General features: G+C 48.8%; 1 protein-coding gene across 1 annotated transcript; it reads right to left on the bottom strand.

Annotated features, from left to right (window-relative positions):
* Positions 1 to 1,216: 1,216 nt before the first annotated feature.
* mrpl39 (mitochondrial ribosomal protein L39) lies at positions 1,217 to 21,968 on the bottom strand. Its single transcript, XM_052014713.1, has 10 exons — positions 21,737 to 21,968; positions 18,650 to 18,856; positions 17,972 to 18,111; positions 15,642 to 15,741; positions 12,213 to 12,280; positions 7,940 to 8,052; positions 6,012 to 6,077; positions 3,676 to 3,829; positions 1,772 to 1,819; positions 1,217 to 1,357 (listed from the first exon to the last, which is right to left on the bottom strand). The coding sequence occupies exons 1-10, from the start codon at positions 21,777 to 21,779 to the stop codon at positions 1,253 to 1,255; spliced, it is 1,044 nt and encodes a 347-aa protein (XP_051870673.1). The 5' UTR covers positions 21,780 to 21,968; the 3' UTR covers positions 1,217 to 1,252.
* Between the last annotated feature and the right edge of the window lie 705 nt (positions 21,969 to 22,673).

Raw genomic sequence — 22,673 nt, forward strand, 5'->3', positions numbered from 1 at the left:
GCTCGGCCCCTCAATCCTATCCCACTATTCAAATTGATCACGGCTGATCTGTCCCAGGTCTCAACTCCTCTTCTGTTGCTCTCAACTCCCTGCTCTTTCAAGATTACCTACCTCCTCTGAGTAACTGCAGTGATCTAACCTCCACGTTTCTCTGGGGGAGAGAACTTCAGGGATTTGCTATCTGGGAGAAGGAATTCCTGTGCACCTCAGCTTTAAATGACCAACCCCTTATCCAGTACCCGTGCTCCCTCGTCTGAGTATAGGAAACGTCTCCCCATCTCCACCAGTGAAGCAAGTGTGGAGTTTAATTCAGCTAAATGTGAGGTGTTACCTCTTGGAAGACAAACCAGGGCAGGACATACACAGTGAATGGTAAGGCCCTTGAGGGTGTTGTAGAAAAGAAGGACCTAGGGGTGCAGGTACATAGTTCTTTGAAAGTGGTGGTGAAGGCACGCACATTTGGCACGCTTGCCTCCATTGGCCAGGGTATCAAGTACAGGAGTTGGGACATCATGTTACAGCTGTATAAGACATTGGTAAGGTCACATTTGGAAGTACTGCATACAGTTCTGGTTGCCCTAAAAGACATTTGGGCAGGTACATGGATAGGAAGGGTTTAGAGGGATATGGCCAGACGGGACTAGCACAGGTCAGCTTGGTCAGCATGGATGAGTTGGGCCGAAGGGCCTGTTTCTGTGACTCAGTGTGGTACTCTCCACAGACTGGCTGCGCAGTCACCCTGGATCACATGGAGGTGGAGTCATACCCATCGAGCCAAGCTGCCAGCTCACCCAGAGGCCACAGACTGCTGATGTTACTGCAAGCAATTGGCACTTGCACGGAATACCGCTCCCAGCAACTTCCCAGGATGGAGACAGGAATTTTAAAAGAACTATTTAATTAAAATGCTGGAAGGAGTTAACTTCTGACAAACGCCCAAAATTACAAAGAGGTGGGCAGGTGCCGACTGATATCTGATCCCGGTTACCTGCTGCACCTTGGGTACAGGACAAAATGAAGGTGAAGTCGAGAGTCACAGGCCCAGATGTGACGCCCTCCTAGGTTCATCAGCCGGTTGTATCTCTCACCCCAGATATTCCAGCTCGGTGTTTCTGGGACACACTGGGAGCACAAGACAGGAGATTCCCCACTGCCACCCTGCGGCTTTACAGGGCCGGGCTCCATAGGATTCAATACAGAAAACTTTTCATATTACTGCGTGTAATTTGTCCATTTATTCATTGAGCCGTAACTAAGGCAGACCGGGTGACCTTTCCTGCTCCACCTCTCGCTCTCCAATCTCCTCGCACACTATTGCTTGACTTTTGTTATCTGTGCGATTTCTGTCCTCTGTAACCTACAGAAGCAAAAGCAGAGGTTTTACTAAGATATCTTTATCTTTATTGGTCACGTGTACATCGAAACACGCAGTGAAATACATCTTTTTTTTGCGTAGTGTGTTCTGGGGGCAGCCCACAAGTGTCGCCACGCTTCCGGCGCCAACATAGCATGCCCACAACTTCCTAACCCGTATGTCTTTGGAATGTGGGAGGAAACCGGAGCACCCGGAGGAAACCCACGCAGACACGGGGAGAATGTACAAACTCCTTACAGACAGCAGCCGGAATTGAACCCGGGTCACTGGCGCTGTAAAACGTTATGCTAACCGCCACACTACCGTGCCTGCTACTATAAGCAAAGGGCAATGTGAACCTGCCTCCCAAATAATCCCATGAAGCCAAGAGAGTGAAACAGAACCCTTCCAACTCACCAGTTTTTGGGATCGCTGCCTTAATCTTCCCCATACAGAGAAAAGGGTCTGTGGGAAAAGAGAGGTCTGTTACAGAAGAAGCAACTGATGGGACTATAGACCCCAGTGTCAAATACAATCTGAACACACTATCTGATGGCAAGAGCAAAGAATTTGCATCCAAATGCAGGATGGATCAAAGCAATTAACATCACACATTACAGCTGCCACAACCAATCTGCACACAGTCCTATTCTACTGACAAAATGCATCTGAAAGGTCTTCCCTGTTCATTCCATTCCCTGCAATTTTCATCCCTACATGTATTTATCCAATTTTCTTCTAGAACTCATTATTGAACCATTAGGTGTTTATGTCATGTACCTCAGAGAACAGCTTTATGCAAACTTAATGTAATAAGGTTTCTTTTAAAAGATGATTTTCCTCGCAGTGACCAGAGAGCTTGAGTTCAGCGTTAACAATTAAGGATTAAATCAGCAGCCAAATAATTCATGCAGTCTTTCCGGTAAATAACACAGTAATAACACCGGAAGACTACTTCCTGGAGGTGAAAAAATGCCAGCAGTTTGCCACTGGAGCTGTTAACCCCTTCACTGCCAGGATGCTGCCTGCCCCCTCGCCCTCTGCAATAGCAATGAGTGAACTACGTCTGACCCTTGACCCTTGTGGGGGTGGGGTGGGGTAGGGGTGGGGGTGGTGGGATGGGAGGTGGGGTGGGGGTGGTGGGATGGGATGCGGGTGGTGGGATGGGGGGTGTGGCGGGGTGGGGGGTGTGGCGGGGTGGTGTGGTGGGATGCGGGTGGTGGGGTGGGGGGGTCTGGTGCGGTGGGGTGGGATGGGGGGGGGGGTAGGGTGGGGTGGAGATGCGGTGCATGGCCTTTGCTCTTATCAGGTGTGAATGTGTGCAGCTAACAGCAGGAAAATTTACAGCCACTGACCCAACACCACTCCACACTTGAGCTGGTACCACTTTACTCCCCTCTCTATCTAGAAACAATCCTTAACCACTGCCCTGATAAGATCAGATACACCAGCAGAGACCAGATCAAGAACCAACAATGATTATTAAACCATGCCACCACACCAAGCGCTCCTAATCATGAAGAAACTGAATAAACTTCGGGATTCTCAATTATATTGTGGGAGTTAAAGACAGAAGCAGGAGGTGGCCACCTGCCCCTCGTACCTGCTTTCAGTGAGGACCCTCACCACCCGGGACACACCCTCTTCTCATTACTACCACCAGGGAGGAGGTACAGGAGCCTGAAGACCCACACTCAACGATTCAGGAACAGATTCTTCCCCTCCACCATCAGATTTCTGAACGGTCCATGAACACTACCTCATTATTCCTTTTCTCCCCCACACTATTTATTTACTTTTGTAACTTATAGTAATTTTATGTCTTTGCACTGTATTGCTGCCGCAAAACAACAAATTTCATGGCATGTAGGTCAGTGATAATAAACCTGATTCTGATTCCCATTCAATAAGATCATGGCGATCGTTGACCTCAGCACCACTATCCTGTACTGACCATTACAGAGGAGAAGCTGAACAGGACTCAAGGTCCTTGTAGTTACAATTTGAACACACTGACATCAAGAGCGAAAAAAAAGGAATAAAAGAACTTGAACTTAAGAGTTTTTTTTACCCCAAATACAGTACGTATCAAAGCAATTAACAGCACACATTACTATTGCCACAAGCATTATGTACAAAGCCCTGTTCCACTGACAAAATCTGAAAGGTCTTTCCCATTAGTTCCATTCCCTGCAATTTTATGTATTTGCCAGTTTTTCTTTACAAACTCATTATTGAACCATTACATCGCTATGTTACGTGCTCTCGATAAATCTGTTGGTTTTGGTCTCGATAGGTGACCCACCTTTGCGCCATCTTACCTTCAGTTGAAGGGGTAGTGAGATCCCCTGGAATCTCCGCTCCAGGCCGGGCCGGCTCGTGCTCAGATTGTGGGCAGCGGTGATCTCGTACTGCGAGCAGACTCCGGTCCGGGAGATGTGCGGCCCGTCGCTGACATCAACGAAATCACCGCACCTGCAGAGACAGACAGTGACGGAGAGGCTCACACTTGTCCTGTGAATAGTCTTACCACAACTCACGGTGCAAGGCACCAGAGCAGGAGATTCACACCGTTGACATACATCTATTGTACATCACTGGAATGCATAACCACAAGGAGGACATGGATCAAGGGCTGGTGTGTAGCAGTTAGTGTAACACTATTACAGTGCCAGCAACCCTGGTTCAATTCCGGCCGCCGTCTGTAAGGAGCTTGTACATTCTCCTCGTGTCTGCATGGGTTTCCTCCGGGTGCTCCGGTTTCCTCCCACATTCCAAAGACGTACGGGTTAGGAAGTTGTGGGCATGCTCTGTTGGCACTGGAAGAGTGGCAACACTTGCGGGCTGCCCTCAGAACAGTCTACGCAAAACAATATGTATTTCACCGTGTGTTTCAATGTATGTGTGACCAAAAAAGATCTTATAAATGGGGTTAATACAAAGATTAGTATGGGGTTAGAACTTGATGGTCAGCATGGAAGTGGTGGGAACGAAGGGCCTATTTGAGTTCTGAATGACTCTATGACAAAGGTTTGCCCAGGGCAGTCACGAGCTTGGCTTCCAGACTGAACACAGTCTTCACTGGCCAGGTCTGTACACACATCAGCCAACTATGTCAAAATGTTCCAGTAAACCAAAGCCCATTATTGCTGGGTCAAACACTTCATTTGATCCGGGACTGGACTGAGGTCGGGTCAGCTTTGTGGGTCCTCAGACCGAGGGCAGATCAGGGCAAGTTGGCAACCCTTAGCTCTTTATAAATAAACACTGTATAGCTTGAAAATCGGGCAGCAACACTGGCTTGACTAGACAGGTTGAGGGTTGGGTCCGATTGAGTTAGAAGTAAAAATATTATTGGTCCTCCAGCTTGGGTTGGCTGTGATTGGGTGAGGTTTTACTTTTGTCCAAAAACTCACTTCTACTTCCAAACAATCCTACTCTTTCCCCCCGGGGATGTGTTCCGATCTGCTTATCAGTTAGACCGTTAATGTTTCACTGGCCATTAGTTGGCTCAGGTCAGGTGAAGATTAAGACATCTTTATTAGTCACATGTACATCGAAACACACAGTGAAATGCACCTTTTTTGTGTAGAGTGTTCTGGGGGCAGCCCGCAAGTGTCGCCACGCTTCCGGCGCCAACATAGCATGCCCACAACTTCCTGACCCATACGTCTTTGGAATGTGGGAGGAAACCAGAGCACCTGGAGGAAACCCATGCAGACACGGGGAGAACGTACAAACTCCTTACAGACAGTGGCCAGAATTGAACCCGGGTCGCTAGCGCTGTAATAGCGTTATGCTAACTGCTACACTACCGTGCCTGCCAAATGAAACCCCAGTGATCGTACAGGTATGACCGACTTCGATGAGCTCACTATCCCATGAAAGCAGCAGCCTAGGAACCCTTATCCTGTAACTACAACCACCAGATTCAGATATGTACTCCAAACAAAGATCACCTCCAGTTGCTCCCACCCACCAGTGCTTCATCCTAACCCAGCACTGCTCCAGGTGGTACAATCTCCACGGCCAACTCTCTACATTTATTCATCCTGCCACTTCCTCGCTGACTGAACAGGGTGACACACTGGGCCACGCGTCAACAACAACTGACGGTCCAAAGCAAAACATGGCACGGACCCCAACAACCACAGGCGGTTTCACAATGCAGCAGTTTTAATGGTGACCTAAAACAGAACTGCTGGAGGAACTCAGCGGGTCGAGTAGCATCTATGGGGGGGAAGAGGGGAGGAAAGGAATTGTCAACATTCCTTCATCAGGTTTTTTTTTGCTCCAGATTCCAGCATCTGCAATCTCTTGTCTGCCCATTTTACGGTGACTGTCAACATTACTGTCAACTCCACTTCGCATTTATTACATTACCCGAATTTAAGTATTCCACTGCTGTAGTGGGATTTGAACTCGCTTCTCAGGATCCATGGTCCAGGCCTCTGAATACCAGTCTAATAGCATGGCTGCCATACGCCCTAATCTGTATCAGATGCTCTTCAAAGTTTTGGAGGGCTGCTACTCAAAATATCACGCGCTAGGGTACGTTATTACTGAGAGTGGACAGGTAACCCTACAGACCTCTGATCTCCTCCCTCACTGCGACAGACTGAGCAATAAACCCTCGGCCCATTGAAGCAGTTCTCACCTGTACAACTTTACCAGTTTCTTGGGGTGGAGGGATGCCTGCTCCTCAATGGCGACCAGCTTGTGCCTGTGAAGAGACGCATACAGGTGAGGCACGTTGCACACTGACTGTCAATGTGCGTGGCACTCGCGCACGTTTGTCACTGACGTGCACACTGACAAACACACAATATCACAGCCACCCTCAGCTGCATATTCCTAGTCAGGCGCCTGCACTGAGACAATCACAGTGGATATACTCACCCTCACTGGGGATGAACACACACACACACACACACACACACACACACACACACACACACACACACACACACACACACACACACACACACACACACACACACACACACACACACACACACACACACACACACACACACACACACCCCAGTGCATTCCACATGCCATTGTCATAAATAATATTTTCATAAGAACAATCAGGTTCTTGAACCGACCTGCACAACCCTAACCCTACCTCAGCAATGGAACTCTACAGACCACGGACCACAAGAAACTGCAGAGAGTTGTGGTCACAGCCCAGCGCGTCATGGACACCAGCCTCCCCTCCTTGGACTCTGTCCTTACCTCTCGCTGTCTTGGTGAAGCAGCCAGCATAATCAAAGACCTGGGTCATTCTCTCTTCTCTCCTCTTCCATCAGGTAGAAGATACAGGAGCCTGAGGGCACGTACCACCAGACTTAAGGACAGCTTCTACCCCACTGTGATAAGACTATTGAACGGTTCCCTTATACACTGAGATGGACTCTAACCTCACGATCTACCTTGTTGTGACCTTGCACCTTATTGCACTGCACTTTCTCTGTCGCTGTGACACTTTACTCTGTACTGTTGTTGTTTTTACCTGTACTACATCAATGCACTCTGTACTAACTCAATGTAGCTGCACTGTGTAATGAATTGACCTGTACAATCGGTATGCAAGACAAGTTTTTCACTGTACCTCGGTACAAGTGACAATAATAAACCAATACCAGTACCTCTTGCACTATCGTGGACTTGTCTCTTATTGTGTCTTTTTGTTTTGCACTAATGTCTTGCTTTTGCAGTCATTTTTTTTCTCTCTCTCTCTTCACTGTCTTGAATAATTTATGTAGAATTTATATTCTGTGTTGTCTGAACCCCTGTGCCTGCGATGCTGCTGCAAGCAAGTTCTTCATTGTCCCTGTACTTTATTGTAGCTCTACCTCATTTTATTGTCATGTGCACATATACACTCAACCTGACTTGACTCAAGGCCATCAAAGACATGACTGTGTTAACGAGCCTCAGCTTCCCGATCAGCAGTCAACTTATCCTCTCTTGACAGCACCCCAAGGCAGCAAGGTAATGGGTCCCTGAACCAAAGCAGCGGCCACAAGGAACTTCTGGATGTCAGCCCCAAGGAATACTTTGGACCCCCTTTCCCTTAATCACACTGGGAGGTGCACCAGACATAAATGCACTGCTGATCGTCTTCACGGGAAGAGGCAGAAGTGGGGAGGATGGAGCCGTGCTGTGCAGGGAACATTCTCCGGACCACTCTGCCCTCCTAACCGTCCTCGCATGTGTTCAGAAATAAACTAATTTAGAAAATGAGGAATAAGGGGTGTTGCCGGGACTCCAGGGCTTGAGTTACAAGGAGAGATTGGATAGGCTGGGACTGTTTTCCCTGGAGCGTAGGAGGTTGAGGGGGGAACGTTACAGAGGTTTATAAAATCATGAGGGGCATAGATAAGGTGAATGGTCACAGTCTTTTAAAGGGGACTTGAGGGGCAAGTGTTTCCATGCAGAAGCAAATGGGATTAGTTTAAGGCAACTGGGTCGGCATGGATGAGTAGGGCCGAAGAGCCTGTTTTCATGCTGTGTGACTCTATGACTCTATCTATGAGTAAAATTGCGTCTCCCAAAGCGCAGCTCCCTCTCACTTACTTGTTCTCCTTAAAGATCTCTGCGGCCACATTGGGCGACACCTCCAGCGACTCGAAGGGCAGGTCGTTATGGATAAGCCGGTGAGCCTCTTGAGTCAGGGACCGTAAGTTCTCCTGCAACACAGGCAGAAACACAGGCTCTGAGAACACGGTGGTCTTGTGTGAGTAAATCCCAACCCCCCGCCAACCCACCTGTTGGGGAACGAGTGGGCAGCAAGCTGCTTCCGAGAAACAGGCAGAGAACGAGGCAAACTCCAGAGGGCCACATATCCCACTGCCACTGCACTGCTCTTCACTGGAGTGATCCCAAACTACTCTCCAATCCCTAATTCCGCCACGGGAACTGTTTCAACACCGTTCTCCTGAAAGATGAGGTTTCATCATCAATCAGAGCAGAAAGTAGCTTCTGTCTTCAAGGGATTGTCCCACACCAAGTGTGGGTGACCAGTGCACTCGTAGCCAGGACACAAACAAGCTGTGATCTTCACAAAGGAACCGTATGCCTCTGTAAAGCAGCCAACATAAAGATCCCACCCACCCTGGACATTCTCTCTTCTCTGCCCTCCCATCAGGCAGAAGATACAAAAGCCTGAAAGCACGTACCACCAGGCTCAAGGACAGCTTCTATCCCACTGTGAACAGTCCCAAGGACGATGAGGTGGACTCTTGACCTAACAATCTACCTCGTTATGGCTTTGCACCTGATTGTCTGCCTGCACTGCACTTTCTCTGTAACTGTAACACTTTATTCTGCATTCTGTTATTGTTTTCCCTTGTACTACCTCAATGCACTCTTGTAAATGAAATAATCTGTATGGGTAACATGCAAAACAAAGTTTTTCACTGTACCTCAGCACATGTGACAATAATAAACCAACTTAACAATGTATGAAGACTAGTATGCGCTGCTACCCCACCAAACCTCCCTTCCACACAGAATGCAAGAAGCAGTGTCTAAATGCTGGTTTCATAACTATATGCTCAGTGGTTGAAACAAAATATATGGACAGCAAATACATCAAGTACCTACCTTTGTATTAACCGTGCATATTTATCTGTGGAAATATTTTCAATGAAATAAACATTTTTTTAAGAACATGGAACAGTACAGCACAGTACGGGCCCTTCGGCCCACGATGTTGTGCCAACCTATATAAACACCTACCCCACAATCAATCTTACCCTTCCCTCCTACACAGCCCATAAGTCTCCATTTTTCTTACACCCACGTGCCTACCTAAGAGTCTTTTAAATGTCCCTATTGGATCAGTCTCTTACCACCAACCCAGGCAGTGCGTTCCAGGCACCCACCACTCTCTGTGCAAAACACCTACCTCTGACATCTCCCCTACACTTTCCTCCGCCCACCTTAAACGGACGTCCTCTGATATTGGGTATTGCCACCCTGGGGAAAAGGTGCTGGCTGTCCACTCTATCTATGCCCCTCATAATCTTATACACCTCTAGCAAGTTGCCTCTTATCCTGCATCGCTCCGAAGAGAAAAGCCCTAGCTCGCTCAACCTTTCCTCAGAAGACATGTTCTCTAATCCAGCCAGCATCCTGGTAAATCTCCTCTGCACCCTCTCTAAAGCTTCCACATCCTCCCTATAATGAGGTAAATTTTTATATACTAAATAATTTTTCCCCAGAGATCTGCTCCCAGGGTTTAACCAAGACCACCATTTGAAATAGATAACGTTAGCATTAAGAATGTAGGCTGTGAGCCTAATCTCCACCCTCTCCTGATAGTGCTGTTCAGGTGATGAGGATCCGCACTCAGTGCTCACCTGTCTACACCAGCAACGGCAAGTGGGACGAGGGTGAGACCATGTGGTGACAACCAAAAACAGCGCTTGGAGTAATTCACCTTTCCAATGATCAAACTTGCTTGGTCAGAAGGCACAAGAGACCACAGATGCTGGTACCTAGAGCAAAAAACAAACTGCTGGAGGAACTCAGTGGGTCGAGCAGCATCTTTGGATGAAGGGTCTTGACTCAAAACACCGATTATCCCTTTGCCTCCACGGATGCTGCCTGACCCGCTGAGTTCCTCCAGCAATTTGTTTTGTCTTGGTCTGTGCGTGTGCATGCGTGTGTGGAGTTTGCACGTTCTCCCTGTGATCATATGGGTTTCCTCCCACATCCCAAAAACCTGTGGGTCGGTAGGTTAATTGGCCACTGTAAATTGCCCCGAGTGTGTAGGTGAGTGGTAGAATCTGGGAGGAGTTGATGAGAATGTGGGGAGAATGAAAAATAAGATTAATGTAGGATTGGTACAAATGGGTGGTTGAAGGTCAGTGTAGACTCAGTGGGCCAAAGGACTGGTTTCCATGCTGTATTACTCTGTGACTGTGTAGTTATGGGTCAGCTGTATTCTGTTGTGTTACGTACAAGTGGGAAGAGAAATTCTAGCACACACTCACTCTGCAAGTAGGGAATCCTTTAACTCATCTGTAGCCCACGTTCCCCAGGCAAGGCTATCAGTAGCAAACAGGTCAAGTCCAACACACCTGGGACTGAAGGAGCACATAGAACATAGAACAGTATAGCACAATACAGGTCCTTCGGACCACAATGTTGTGCCGACCTTTAAACCTCACCTAAGACTATCTAACCTCTTCCTCCCACATATTCCTCTATTTCAAATTCCTCCATATGCTTATCTAGTAATCTCTTGAACTTGACCAATGTATCTGTCTCCACCACTGCCCCGGGCAGCGCATTCCATGCCCCAACCACTCTCTGGGTAAAAAAAACTTTCCTCTGATATCTCCCTTGAACTTCCCACCTATTACTTTAAAGCCATGCCCTCTTGTATTGAGCATTGATGCCCTGGGAAAGAGGCGCTGGCTGTCCACTCTATCTATTCCTCTTAATATTTTGTACACCTCTATCATGTCTCCCTTCATCCTCCTTCTCTCCGAAGAGTAAAGCTCTAGCTCCCTTAGTCTCTCCTCATAATGCATCCTCTCTAAACCAGGCAGCATCCTGGTAAATCTCCTCTGCACCCTTTCCAACGCTTCCACATCCTTCCTATAGGGTCTGCTGTCAGCCACATTCCTGCAATGAAGCTCACACAACTGTAGGAAATACTGACTGGGGAGATCCCAGATCAATCTCCAGATGGACAGGAGGTCTCCGATGTGATCAACGTTTTATCCTCAAGTGGTCTCGGTGACCTCAAGTTAGTAGAGCACCCTGCAGAGGCAGTGGACGGAGTGCACCACCCTACTAACTACACACTCGCCCACCCCACCACCAACCACAGCTGTGGAAGAGTCTGAGGTTCCTACATTGACGTCAGAACCCAGAGAGGAAGCAAGTCGCCCTCAATCCAGAGGGACTGCCTAAGATGATGATGGTTCATATCACCAGCCGGTTAACTCAATCCTGTACTGAAGTATCCAATCTGCTCCAAACCCTTCAGAGCATCCAATGTAGCCTTTTCCCTATTTTGTTTCTAAAGAGTCGTTTTACAGTCAGGCCAGTTATGGGCTACATTATCCAGAAATTCACATAACCTGGGAAATCTGTAAACTAACCTCACTGATAACAACTTACTTCTAACCGAACTGGGGCTCTTATCTGGAATGTGCTGCCAGAGGAGGTAGTGGAATCAGACACAATGACCACCTTTGCTCGGCATTTGCACAGGTGCTTAAACAGGCCAGCACCTGCCTATCACTATCTCTAAACTGCATCTACCTATCACCACCTTGTGCACACCCCACCTCCCCTCTTTTGTCCACCTATCACTGCTCTGCTTTTCCCTCCTAAATACTGGGCTTCCCCTTTTCCCATCTTCAGTCCTGAAGAAGGTTCCTGACCTGAAACGTTGACCGCCTGCTTTTCTCCACGGATGCTGCCTGGCCTGCTGAGTTCCTCCAGCATCGTCGTGTTTTTCACCTAGATTCCAGCATCTGCAGTCAAGGCATAACTCACTGAGGGTCAGGCCAGGCTGAGTTCCTCCAGCAATGTATTTATTGCTCATTCATGCTTATTTATGTCACATTTTGAGCCCTTAAAATGGAGAGAACACTCTGACACAGCCCTAAATTTTGGGAGAACAGTGTATGCTAAATGGTACAACGTCCTGTTGTTTTACAACAGCCCATCTCCATATCAACATAACAGGAGATCAGCTGCTATCTAAACTTACAGCATAAACTGCTGTATGACTTTGAAAATTTATTCTGGAGGTGAGGAGGGGGATCGGCAGGTGATGCTCAGGACCTCCGAGCCAGAGAGTTTGACCAGAGGGCAGTACACTCACCTCCGAGGGTTTCCAATCATCCAACCGGCTGTCCAATATCACGTCGTAACAGAAAGCTCCAGCGATCACTGCAGGAGGAGAGTCATAGAGTCACAGAGTTGTAGCGCACGGAATCAGCCCTTCTACACACATGCCGCCCTTTTTGCCCGTCTGCACTAATCCCATTTGCCTACACTAGTACCATATCCTTCTATTCATCTATGCCTTGCCTATTTGTGCCTCTTAAACAACGTGATTGTATCTGATTCCACTACCTCCAGATATCATCCATACCCTGTGTAAGAGTATCCCAAGGTGGAAAACATGCCCATGGTCAAAGAAGAGATGCTCTCCTCGGTAGATTAACTATTCTTGACAGACCTCTTATACGATAAAGGTGAACTCTTGATCTCCCAATCTACCTCGTCGTGGCCCTTGCACTTTATTTGTCTACGTGCACTGCACTTTCTCTGTAACTGCAAAACTATATTCTGCATTCTTTTTCTTTTTTACAATCTAGATGTAATGGATCCAAGGGGACATTGCAGTGTGGATCCAGAACTGGCTGGCCTGCAGAAGGCAAAGAGTGGTTGTTGAAGGGTCATATTCTGAGTGGAGGTCGGTGACCAGTGGTGTACCTCAGGGATCTGTACTGGGACCCTTACTCTTTGTGATTTTTATAAACGACCTGGATGAGGAAGTGGACGGGTGGGTTAGTAAGTTTTTGCAGATGACACGAAGGTTGGGGGTGTTGTGGATAGTTTGGAGGGCTGTCAGAGGTTACAGAAGGACATAGATAGGATGCAGAGTTGGGCTGAGAAGTGGCAGATGCAGTTCAACCCAGATAAGTGTGAAGTGGTTCATTTTGGTAGGTCAAATATGTTGGTGGAATATAGTATTAACGGTAGGACTCTTGGCAGTGTGGAGGATCAGAAGGATCTTGGGGTCCGAGTCCATAGGACATTCAAAGCGGCTGTACAGGTTGACTCTGTACATGGAGCTGAGTAAAATAGAGGGTTATGGGTAAGCCTAGTAATTTCTAGGGTAGGGACATGTTCGGCACAGCTTTGTGGGCCGAAGGGCCTGAATTGTGCTGTAGGTTTTCTACGTTCTATGTATGGCATGATGTATTGTCCTTCATCAATCAGGGAATTGAATTTTGGAGCCGTGAGGTATCGTTGCAGCTATATAGGTCCCTGGTCAGACCCCACTTGGAGTATTGTGCTCAGTTCTGGTCGCCTCACTACAGGAAAGATGTGGAAGCCATAGAGAGGGTGCAGAGGAGATTTACAAGGATGCTGCCTGGAATGCGGAGCATGCCTTATGAAAGCAGGTTGAGGGAACTCGGCCTTTTCTCCTTGGAGAGACGGAGGATGAGGGGGGACCTGATAGAGGTGTATAAGATGATGAGAGGTATTGATAGGGTAGATAGTCAGAGGCTTTTCCCCAGGGCTGAATTGGTGGCCACAAGAGGACATAGGTTTAGGGTGCTGGGGAGTAGATATAGAGGAGATGTCAGGGGTAAGTTTTTTACTCAGAGAGTGGCGAGTGCGTGGAATGGGCTGCCGGAAACGGTGGTGGAGGCGGATACGATAGGGTCTTTCAAGAGACTGTTAGACAGGTACATGGAGCTGAGTAAAATAGAGGGTTATGGGTAAGCCTAGTAATTTCTAGGGTAGGGACATGTTCGGCACAGCTTTGTGGGCCGAAGGGCCTGAATTGTGCTGTAGGTTTTCTACGTTCTATGTATGGCATGATCTGACTGAGTGGCATGTTTTTCCACTGTATCTCAATACACGTGACAATAATAAATCAGTAAAACCAATCCTGCTTAGATCCCCAACGTTCCATATTTCCTGAGGATATAGAAGGCCATTTGGCCCATCAAATCTGTGCCAGCTCACAGAGCAATCCCATTCCCCCGCTAATTTTCCTGTAACTTATTCTCCCCAGATTCCCCTCAACTCCTTGCAGATTCTACCACTCACCTACCCACCAGGGGCAATTTACAACAGCCAATTAACCTACCAACCCGCACGTCTATGGGATGTGGGAGGAAACCGGAGCACCCGGCGGAAACCCAAGTGGTCACAGGGAGAACATGCAAACTCCACACGGACAGGATTGAACTGGGATCACAGGCGTTGTGAGGCAGCGGCTCCACCAGCTGTGCCACTTGTACAAGTAGCCGGCAACGTCCTGATAATTTCCAGAGACTTTGGAAGGGGTCTTAACTGGACTGGGAGTCGGAGGAAATGCCAGGGGAACACCTACCACCCACCCCTCAACGTGAAGGGGCACACCCCAGGGATCTTCACCTACTGCACTCAGCCTCTTCCCGCAACATGACCAATACCTCAGAGCCTCCCCCAGAAGACACAGTAAAGGCTTTCCCCCTCTCCCCAGAGAGTGGGCAGTGTAGTGCACTTCCACGGTTACCAGCAATCCTTCACATGACTTGCCTTCATTGATCGGGGGTCTGAGTATAAAAGTTGGGAAGTCACGTTGCAGCTGTATAAAACTTTGGTCAGACCACATTTGCAGCTCTGCTTGTTGCATTATGGGAGGCTATGGAGAGGGTATAGAAGAGGTTCACCAGGATACAGCCTGGATTGGAGAGTATTAGCTATAAGGAGAGGTTGGACAAACTTGGGTTGTCTTCTCTGAGGCTGAGGGGCGATCAGATGGAAGTTTATAAAATTATGAGAAGCATGGGTAGGACAGATGGTCAAAGTCCTTTTCCCCAGGGTGGAAATGTCAAACACTAGAGGGCATAACTTGAAAGGGGAAAGTTTAAAGGAGATTTACAAGGCAAGTTTTACACAGACAGCAGTAAGCGCCTGGAACGTGCTGGAAGCAGATGCAACAGCAATGTTTAAGAGGCAGTTAGACTGACACATGAAAAGGCAGGGAATGAAGGGATATAGACCATGTGCAGGCAGTTGGGATTAGTTACATCATGGTCAGCATAGACATCGTGGGCCGAAGGACCTGTTACTGAGCTGTACTGTTCCATGTGACCGCGAGTCGCATCTGCCTTCCTGACAGACTGATCAACCAGCACCATTAGAAACAGGAACCTTGCTCCGTCTCAAACTCCGCGCTTTCCAGCGGGACTGAGATGGCAGTGATCAAAACCCAACGCTGACTTCCTTCCACAGAGACCCAAGGACTGTGTAGTTCTCGCACAAGCATCTCAGCTGAAAACCCAGCACCTTGAAAACAGGCCAGAAATCACACAAGGAACCCTCCTGCTCTGCAGTTTCCTATTGTCAAATAGCCATTCAGTTCCCCACCAGCCTCCCTCAACCTCAACCTCATCCTACCAGCACCTCTTTCCCTTTCCCTCTCCCATCTGCCTTCTCCATGGACGCATTGCACCCTCAGCAACCCCCATTCCTCAGAAACTGGGCCAAGCTCCACTTCCTTAAAGAGAAGAGACAAACAGACCTGCTACTTCTGGTGCTCGGATCAGCTCAACAGCGTACTCATCTTTAAACGCTGTCTCAAGGACATAGCCCATCATCATGGCACACGATCGCCAATAAGCCTGTTGTAAAGAACAGTGCACAATGAGCGAAAGATTATCCCTTCCCAAGACAAGGTCGAGGGAATGGGGGAGGAACCGGTTTCAAACCATTCACTTCCACCCCGCAAATAAATGAAACCATAAGTTCTTGTATTCTACTGTACAGGCTGGGACTGTTTTCGCTGGAGCGAAGGAGGCTGAGGGCTGACTTTATGGAGGTTTATAAGATCACGAGGGGCATAGCTAAGGTGGATGGTCACGGTCTTTTCCGCAGGGTAGGGGAGTCTAAAACTAGAGGGCAAAAATTTCAGATCAGATCTGATATCTTTATTAGTCACATGTACATCGGAACACACAGTGAAATGCACCTTTTGCGTAGAGTGTTCTGGGGGCAGCCCGCAAGTGTCGCCAAGCTTCCGGCGCCAACGTAGCACGCCCACAACTTCCTAACCCATACTTCCCCAGAGGAAACCCACGCAGACACGGGGAGAATGTACAAACTCCTTACAGACAGCGGCTGGAATTGAACCGGGGTCATTGGCGCTGTAATAGCGTGACACTAACCGCTACACTACCGTGCCTGCCCTGAAGAACAAGGTTTTCCAGATAGAGTGTGGTGCGTATATGGAACGAGCTGCCACAGGAAGTGGTTGAGGCAGTACAATTACATTTCAAAGGCATTTGGACAGGTTCATGGATAGGAAAGACTTAGAGGGAAATGGGCCAGATACGGGCAAATGGAACTTGGTCGGCATCAACGAGTTAGGCTGAAGGGTCTGTTTCCGTGCTGTATAACTCTATTCGATCCTCTCCGATCCATATCTCGTCAGATCCAGGTCACAATCTTTCTGTAACCAGCAACAAAAGTGATGTGGGCACTTTAGCAGAGAAAGCAGCTCCACCTTGATCCTGGAAATGTGCAGACAGACCTGCTCCCTCTTCACACACAGGTCTCCTGACTTAATAAAGGATACGCCTGTTATCGTGCGGCAAAGCTTCACCAGACTGGTTCCCGAGACGGCAGCTGGGTCAAACCCGGAGAGAACGAGTAGGTTAGGACTGTATTCTCGGGAGATTAGAAGAAAGAGAGACAACCTCATCGAAAGATACAAAATTCTCACAGAGCTCAACAGGGTGGATAAAGAGAGGATGTTTCCCCTAGCTGTGGGGTATTGAACAAGGGGTCACAGACTCAAGAGGTGGTCAACAGAGGGCTGAAATGGGAAGAAATGTCTTCTCACGGAGGGTGATGAATCTTTGGAATTCTCTGCCCTGGGAACTGTGGGGTTCAGTCAAACAGGGGCCAATACATTTCCAGATACTAGAGGAATCACGAGATATGGAAATAGTGCAGAAAAATAGAGGTAGAACATTAGCCATGATCTTACTGAATAGCGCAACAGGTTCAAGGCACTGAATAGTCATTTCCTGTTCCTATTTCTTATGTTGCCAGTTCAATCCCTGACCCTCCCACCCAAAGTCCCAGCAAACTACCCCTCCCACCCAAAGTCCCAGCAAACTACCCCTCTCACCCAAAGTCCCAGCAAACTACCCCTCCCACCCAAAGTCCCAGCAAACTACCCCTCTCACCCAAAGTCCCAGCAAACTACCCCTCTCACCCAAAGTCCCAGCAAACTACCCCTCTCACCCAAAGTCCCAGCAAACTACCCCTCCCACCCAAAGTCCCAGCAAACTACCCCTCCCACCCAAAGTCCCACTGTAACTACAGACACAAGAGACTGCAGATGCTGGAATCTGGAGGAACACACAAAACACTGGAGGAACTCAGCGGGGCAGGCAGCATCCGTGGAGGGAAATGGACAGTCGACGTTTCGGGTCACGTGGACTGAACCAGATGAGGGGTCTCGACCAGATGTGTCGAGTCCACTTCCCTCCATAGATGCTGCCTGACCTGCTGAGTTCCTCCAGTGTTTGTGTGTTGTCCCTGAGTTATTATGTAGTTATAATAAAGAACTACAGTTCCCAGTAGGCAATGCAAGGGGTCACATGGAGGAACAGGAAGCAGCTGTAAAAAGAGAGGGAAAGCAAGCCAGTCTGGTGTTAGTTATACTAAAACGTTCAGATGTTAAACCCACGCGAAGTTTGTCCCTTGTTGAAGAACAAACAGTCCCTGTATAACTGTCTTGGTTTCCCATGTTGAGGAGAGGAAGTTTTCCTGTTTCCTCTTTCCCATCACCACCCCCACCATTCCCACCCTCTGCCCCGAACGGAACAGCAAGCTGGCCTTTACCTGGTTAACGACTTCAGGGTTCTCATCCGTAAAGGTGAGGAACTGGATGTCACAGGATTTGTCCAGGGGTTTGTACATGTCCCAGACCTCTCCATCTACAAGTGCAAGTATAGACCGCCTGACACACCAGTTGCTGATGTCTGTGGACAGAGATTTTTAAAAAAAAACAGGTGACAGGATTAGACCACGGCTAGTCAGTTTCACAAAACCATCAAGGACTTGAGGTCAGGCAGACCCTCGAACAAACTGTCCCGGGAAGCTTCACCGGACAAAACAAAGTACTGAGTCATCTCAGCTAAACTGCTTGTAACTAAACAAAGACAATACGATGTACAGAGAAAGTGCAGTGCAAACATACAATAAAGTACAAGGACCACAACAAGGTAGATTGGGAGTTCAAGAGTTCATCTTTTAGCGTATGAGAGGTCCGTTCAAAAGTCTAATCACAGAGGGACAGAAGTTGTCCTTGAGCCTGTGGTTAATGCTCTCAGGCTTTTGTATCTTCTGCCTGACAGGAGAGGGGAGAAGAGAGAATGCGAACAGGGGAGGGGTTCTTGATTATGCTGGCTGCTTTCCCAGACAGTGGGAAGTATAGACGAACTCAATGGAGGGGAGGCTGGTTTGTGTGATGGACTGGACCTCAGTAATTTAGATACAAGTTCCTCACGAGCTACTTACGCATGGCACAGTTGTAGGGTGTTGACAGGCCCTTGTTCATGATGAACACTGCTCCCGGTTCAGGCCTCCCCACATGTTTAACTTCGATCTTCTCGATCCGCGGCACCAGTGCTTGCTGCCTGGCCTTCTCCTGATCGAACAGCTTGCTGCGCTTCTGAAGCAGCTCTGTGCTCGACAGGCGGGAGGCTGCAGATGTCGAGAGAAAGCCTGAAAGGAAACAAATGAAGACTTTTATCGTCACAGGGAGATACAGCACGGAAAGAGTCCAAGCCAACATCAAGCACCCATTTACACTAATCCCATTTTATTCTCCCCTCATCTCCCTCCAGGTTCTACCCACTCACCTCCACCCTAGGAGCAAGTTACAGTGGCCAATTAAACTACCAGATGTGGGAAGAAACAGGAGGGGACACCCAGGCAGTCACAAGGAGAACATGCAAACTCTACACTGACAGCACCGGGGTTCAGGGTCGAACTTGGGTCGCTGGAGCTGAGGCAGCAGTTCTTCTAGCTGTGACACCGTGTTGCTTTCTTTGGATTCATGAGTCTTCAGAAGGAGCTGCCTGCACTTAAGAGTCACACAGCACGGAGACAGGCCCTTCAGCCCAACTCATCCATACCGACCAAGCTGTCCACCTGAGCTGGTCCCATTTGTCTGCATTTGGCCCACATCCCTCTAAACCCCTCCTGCCCACGTACCTGTCCGAGTGACTTCCTCACTCTTCCCTCCAACAAATTGCCTCCATATAGAATCAGAGATTTATACAGCATGAAAATAGACCCTTCAGCCCAACAAGATGAGAGTGAGTTTTATTCCAGATCACAAAGTTTGAGAGGTAGTGAGGTGTGAGTTCTGCAAGGGTGAATTTCTAGAACGCAAATGGCCGTAACACGGGGGTAGCCTGTACTCTGAGTTAAAGAGAACCTGAGTAAGGGTAAAAATACTGGGCTTCCTTATTACCTGTAAATATGTTGCACCAGAAAGATTATTTCTTTAACTCTGCAGTTGATGTCAATGCAGCATAAATTACAGGCTATGACAAATTATAGACCCAGAGCAAGTGGTTGGGCCCTGGGGAGTGTTGTAGAACAGAGGGGCCAAGGAATACAAGTACATGGTTTCCTGACAGTAGTGTTGGTGAGGCTGCATTTGCAGTATTGTGTACAATTTTGGTCACCCTGTTATAGGAAGGACATCATTAAACTGGAAAGAGTGCAGAGATTTACGAGGAGGCTGCCTAGACTTGAGGGCCTGAGTTATAGGGAGAGGTTGGGCAGGCTAGGACTTTATTCCTTGGAGCATAGGAGACTGAAAGGTGATCTTATAGAGGTGTATAAAATCATGAGGGGCATAGATATGGTGAATGCACACAGTCTTTTTCTTAGCTGAACAGCAAACCATCCACAATCCACCTCTTGATCAGCTGGATAAGTGGGCTGAGGAATGGCAAATGGAGTTTAATTTGGGTAAGTGCAAGGTGTCACACTTTGAGAAGACAAATCAGGGAGGGACTTTCACACTGAACGGTAGAGCCCTGAGGGGTTTGTGGAACAGAGGGACCTAGGAGTACAAGTACATGGTTCACGGAAAGTGGCCTCGCAGGTAGTCAGGGCATTTTCGCACGCTGGCCTTCATCAGTCAGGGCATTCAGTACAGAAGTTGGGACGTTATGCTGCAGTTCTACAAGACATTGGTGAGACCGCATTTGGGGTATTGTGTAGTTTTGGTTGCCCTGTTATAGGAAAGATGTCGTTAAGCTGGAAAGAGTGCAGAAGAGATTTATGAGAATCCCTCCCACAGATGCTGCTCGACCCGCTCAGTTCCTCCAGCAGATTGTTTGTCGCTCCAGATGCAGGAGAAGGTTGTCGAGAGTGGAAAGACTGAGTCAGGGAGAGAAGTTCAGCAGGCAAGGACTTTAGTCCCTGGAGTGGAGGGGAATGTGGGGAGACCTTATAGTGGTGTATGAAGCCATAAGGGGTATAGACAGGGTGAATGCGCAGAGTCCTCTTCACGGGATTTCCCAGGGTTGGGGGATCAAGAACTAGAGGGCATAGGTTTAAGGTGAAAAGAAACAGATTTACTAGGAACTTAAGGATAGGTTGAGTAAGCTAGGGCTTTTCTCTTTGGAGAGGAGGAGGATGAGAGCTGACTTGACAGATGTGTACAAGATGATAAGAGGCATAGATGAGTGGACAGTCAGAGACTTTTTCCCAGGGCAACAATGGCTAACACGAGGGGACATAATTTTAAGGTGATTGGAGGAAGGTTATAAGGGGATGTCAGGGGTAAGTTTTTTTACACAGAGAGTGGTAGGTGCGTGGAACGCACTGCCTGCAGAGGTTGTGGGGGCAGATATATTAGGGACATTTAAGAGACTCTTAGATAGACACATGAATGATAGAGAAATAGGAGGGAAGGATTAACATTTGGGAGGGAAGGGTTAGGTAGATATTCATTCAATGGATCATACTCTATCATTTCCAGCACCTCCAATAAAATTCCACCATCAGGCAACCTTCCCTTCAACGTTTGAAAGGGACCATTCCCTCTGCAACTCCCTGGTCCACTCTTCCCCCTCCACCAGCCGTTGTACAGGATGTTGCTAAGGCCGCATTTGGAGCATTGGGTTCGGTTTTGGTCACCCCGCTACAGGAACGATGCTACTTAGCTGGAAAGAGTGTAGATCGCCACATGAATGATAGAGAAATGGGGGGTGATGCGGGAGGGAAGGGTTGGATAGATCTTAGAGCAGGGTAAAATGTCGGCACAACATTGTGGGCCGAAGGGCCTGCTGTAATGTTCTGAGAGGCAACCTCTTCACCCAGAGGGTGGTCACCATATGGAACGAGCTGCCAGAGGAAGTGGGTGAGGCAGGAACATCAACAACATTTCAGGTCCATGGATGGGAAAGGTTCAGAGGGATATGGGACAGATGGGACTGGCTTAGCTGGGAAGCTTGGCCAGCCTGGACCAGTTGGGCCGAAGGACCAGTGTCCCTGCTGCGGGACTCCACTGGGTTAAGGGACCAGTGGGTGGGGAGGGGGGTAGGAACATTTGTCCGCCGGAACCGGAAGTCGGATACTCACGGCCGCATCGAGCCCAGATCGGTGGGACACAGCCGGCCCCCATGGCCACTGGGGGTGAGCGGGGAGGACGGTAGAGAGGGGGGAACGCAGCCGCCGCGTCTCCTGTCCCGTATCCCGGGTAACCGGACCGACCGGCCGCCCGCCACCGACCGCCCGGCTCCGCGATCGCCGCCCGCTCCCGGAGCGCCGCCTCGCCGCCCGCACCCCGCCTGCGTCTGACGTCACGCGGGAGGGCGGCCGTGCGTGCCGCGTCGGAGGGCGGCCGTGCGTGCCGCGTCAGAGGGCGGCCGTGCGTGCTGCGCGCCGTGGGTGGGGCGGGGGGAGCGGCGCTGCTCAGCTGCTCCCTCTGCCGGCGCCCCCTGCCACTGCTGCTGCTGGCCGCCGGCAGGCCGGCACAGCAAGATCCCACGCTCTGCATGCAGCCTGCTTTCATGCTTCCCCACGTACTGCAACGGTGGCGGGGACCAGCGTCCCCTCAAAGATATAAAATTAATCTTTTAGGTGGATGACCTTTTTTTTAGCAGAACTGGGATAGGACAGGTTTCAAGATGCAGATAGGGAGGGGCAGAAGAATCAGAATCAGGTTTATTATCACTGATTTACATGATGTGAAATTTGTTGTTTTGCAGCAACAGTACAGTGCAAGACATAAAATTACTATAAATTACAAAATAAATAAATAAATAAATAAATAAATAGCACCCAAAAAAAAGGAATAACGAGGTAGTGTTTGTGGGTTCATGGACCATTCGGTAATCTGATGGCGGAGGGGAAGAAGCTGTTCCTGAATCGTTGAGTGTGGGTCTTCAGGCTGCTGTACCTCCTCCCTGATGGTAGTAATGAGAAGAGGGCGTGTGCCGGATGGTGAGGGTCCTTAGTGATAGATGCTGCCTTCTTGAGGCACCGCCTCTTTAAGATGTCCTTGATGGTGGGGAGG

Source organism: Pristis pectinata, chromosome 4 (assembly GCF_009764475.1).
Source record: "Pristis pectinata isolate sPriPec2 chromosome 4, sPriPec2.1.pri, whole genome shotgun sequence".
In the NCBI taxonomy this organism is placed as follows: Eukaryota; Metazoa; Chordata; class Chondrichthyes; order Rhinopristiformes; family Pristidae; genus Pristis; species Pristis pectinata.

Bases quoted from the DNA above. Each gene is read 5' to 3' on its own strand.
- mrpl39 (XM_052014713.1), bottom strand. From the start codon at position 21,779: ATGGGGGCCGGCTGTGTCCCACCGATCTGGGCTCGATGCGGCC. The intron at 12,281-15,641 runs GTCTGTTTGTCT...CTCCTCCTGCAG, and splicing joins CCGAGCACCAGAAGTAGCAG to TGATCGCTGGAGCTTTCTGT. The intron at 8,053-12,212 runs GTGAGTGTACTG...CCTGTGTTGCAG, and splicing joins ATGATTGGAAACCCTCGGAG to GAGAACTTACGGTCCCTGAC.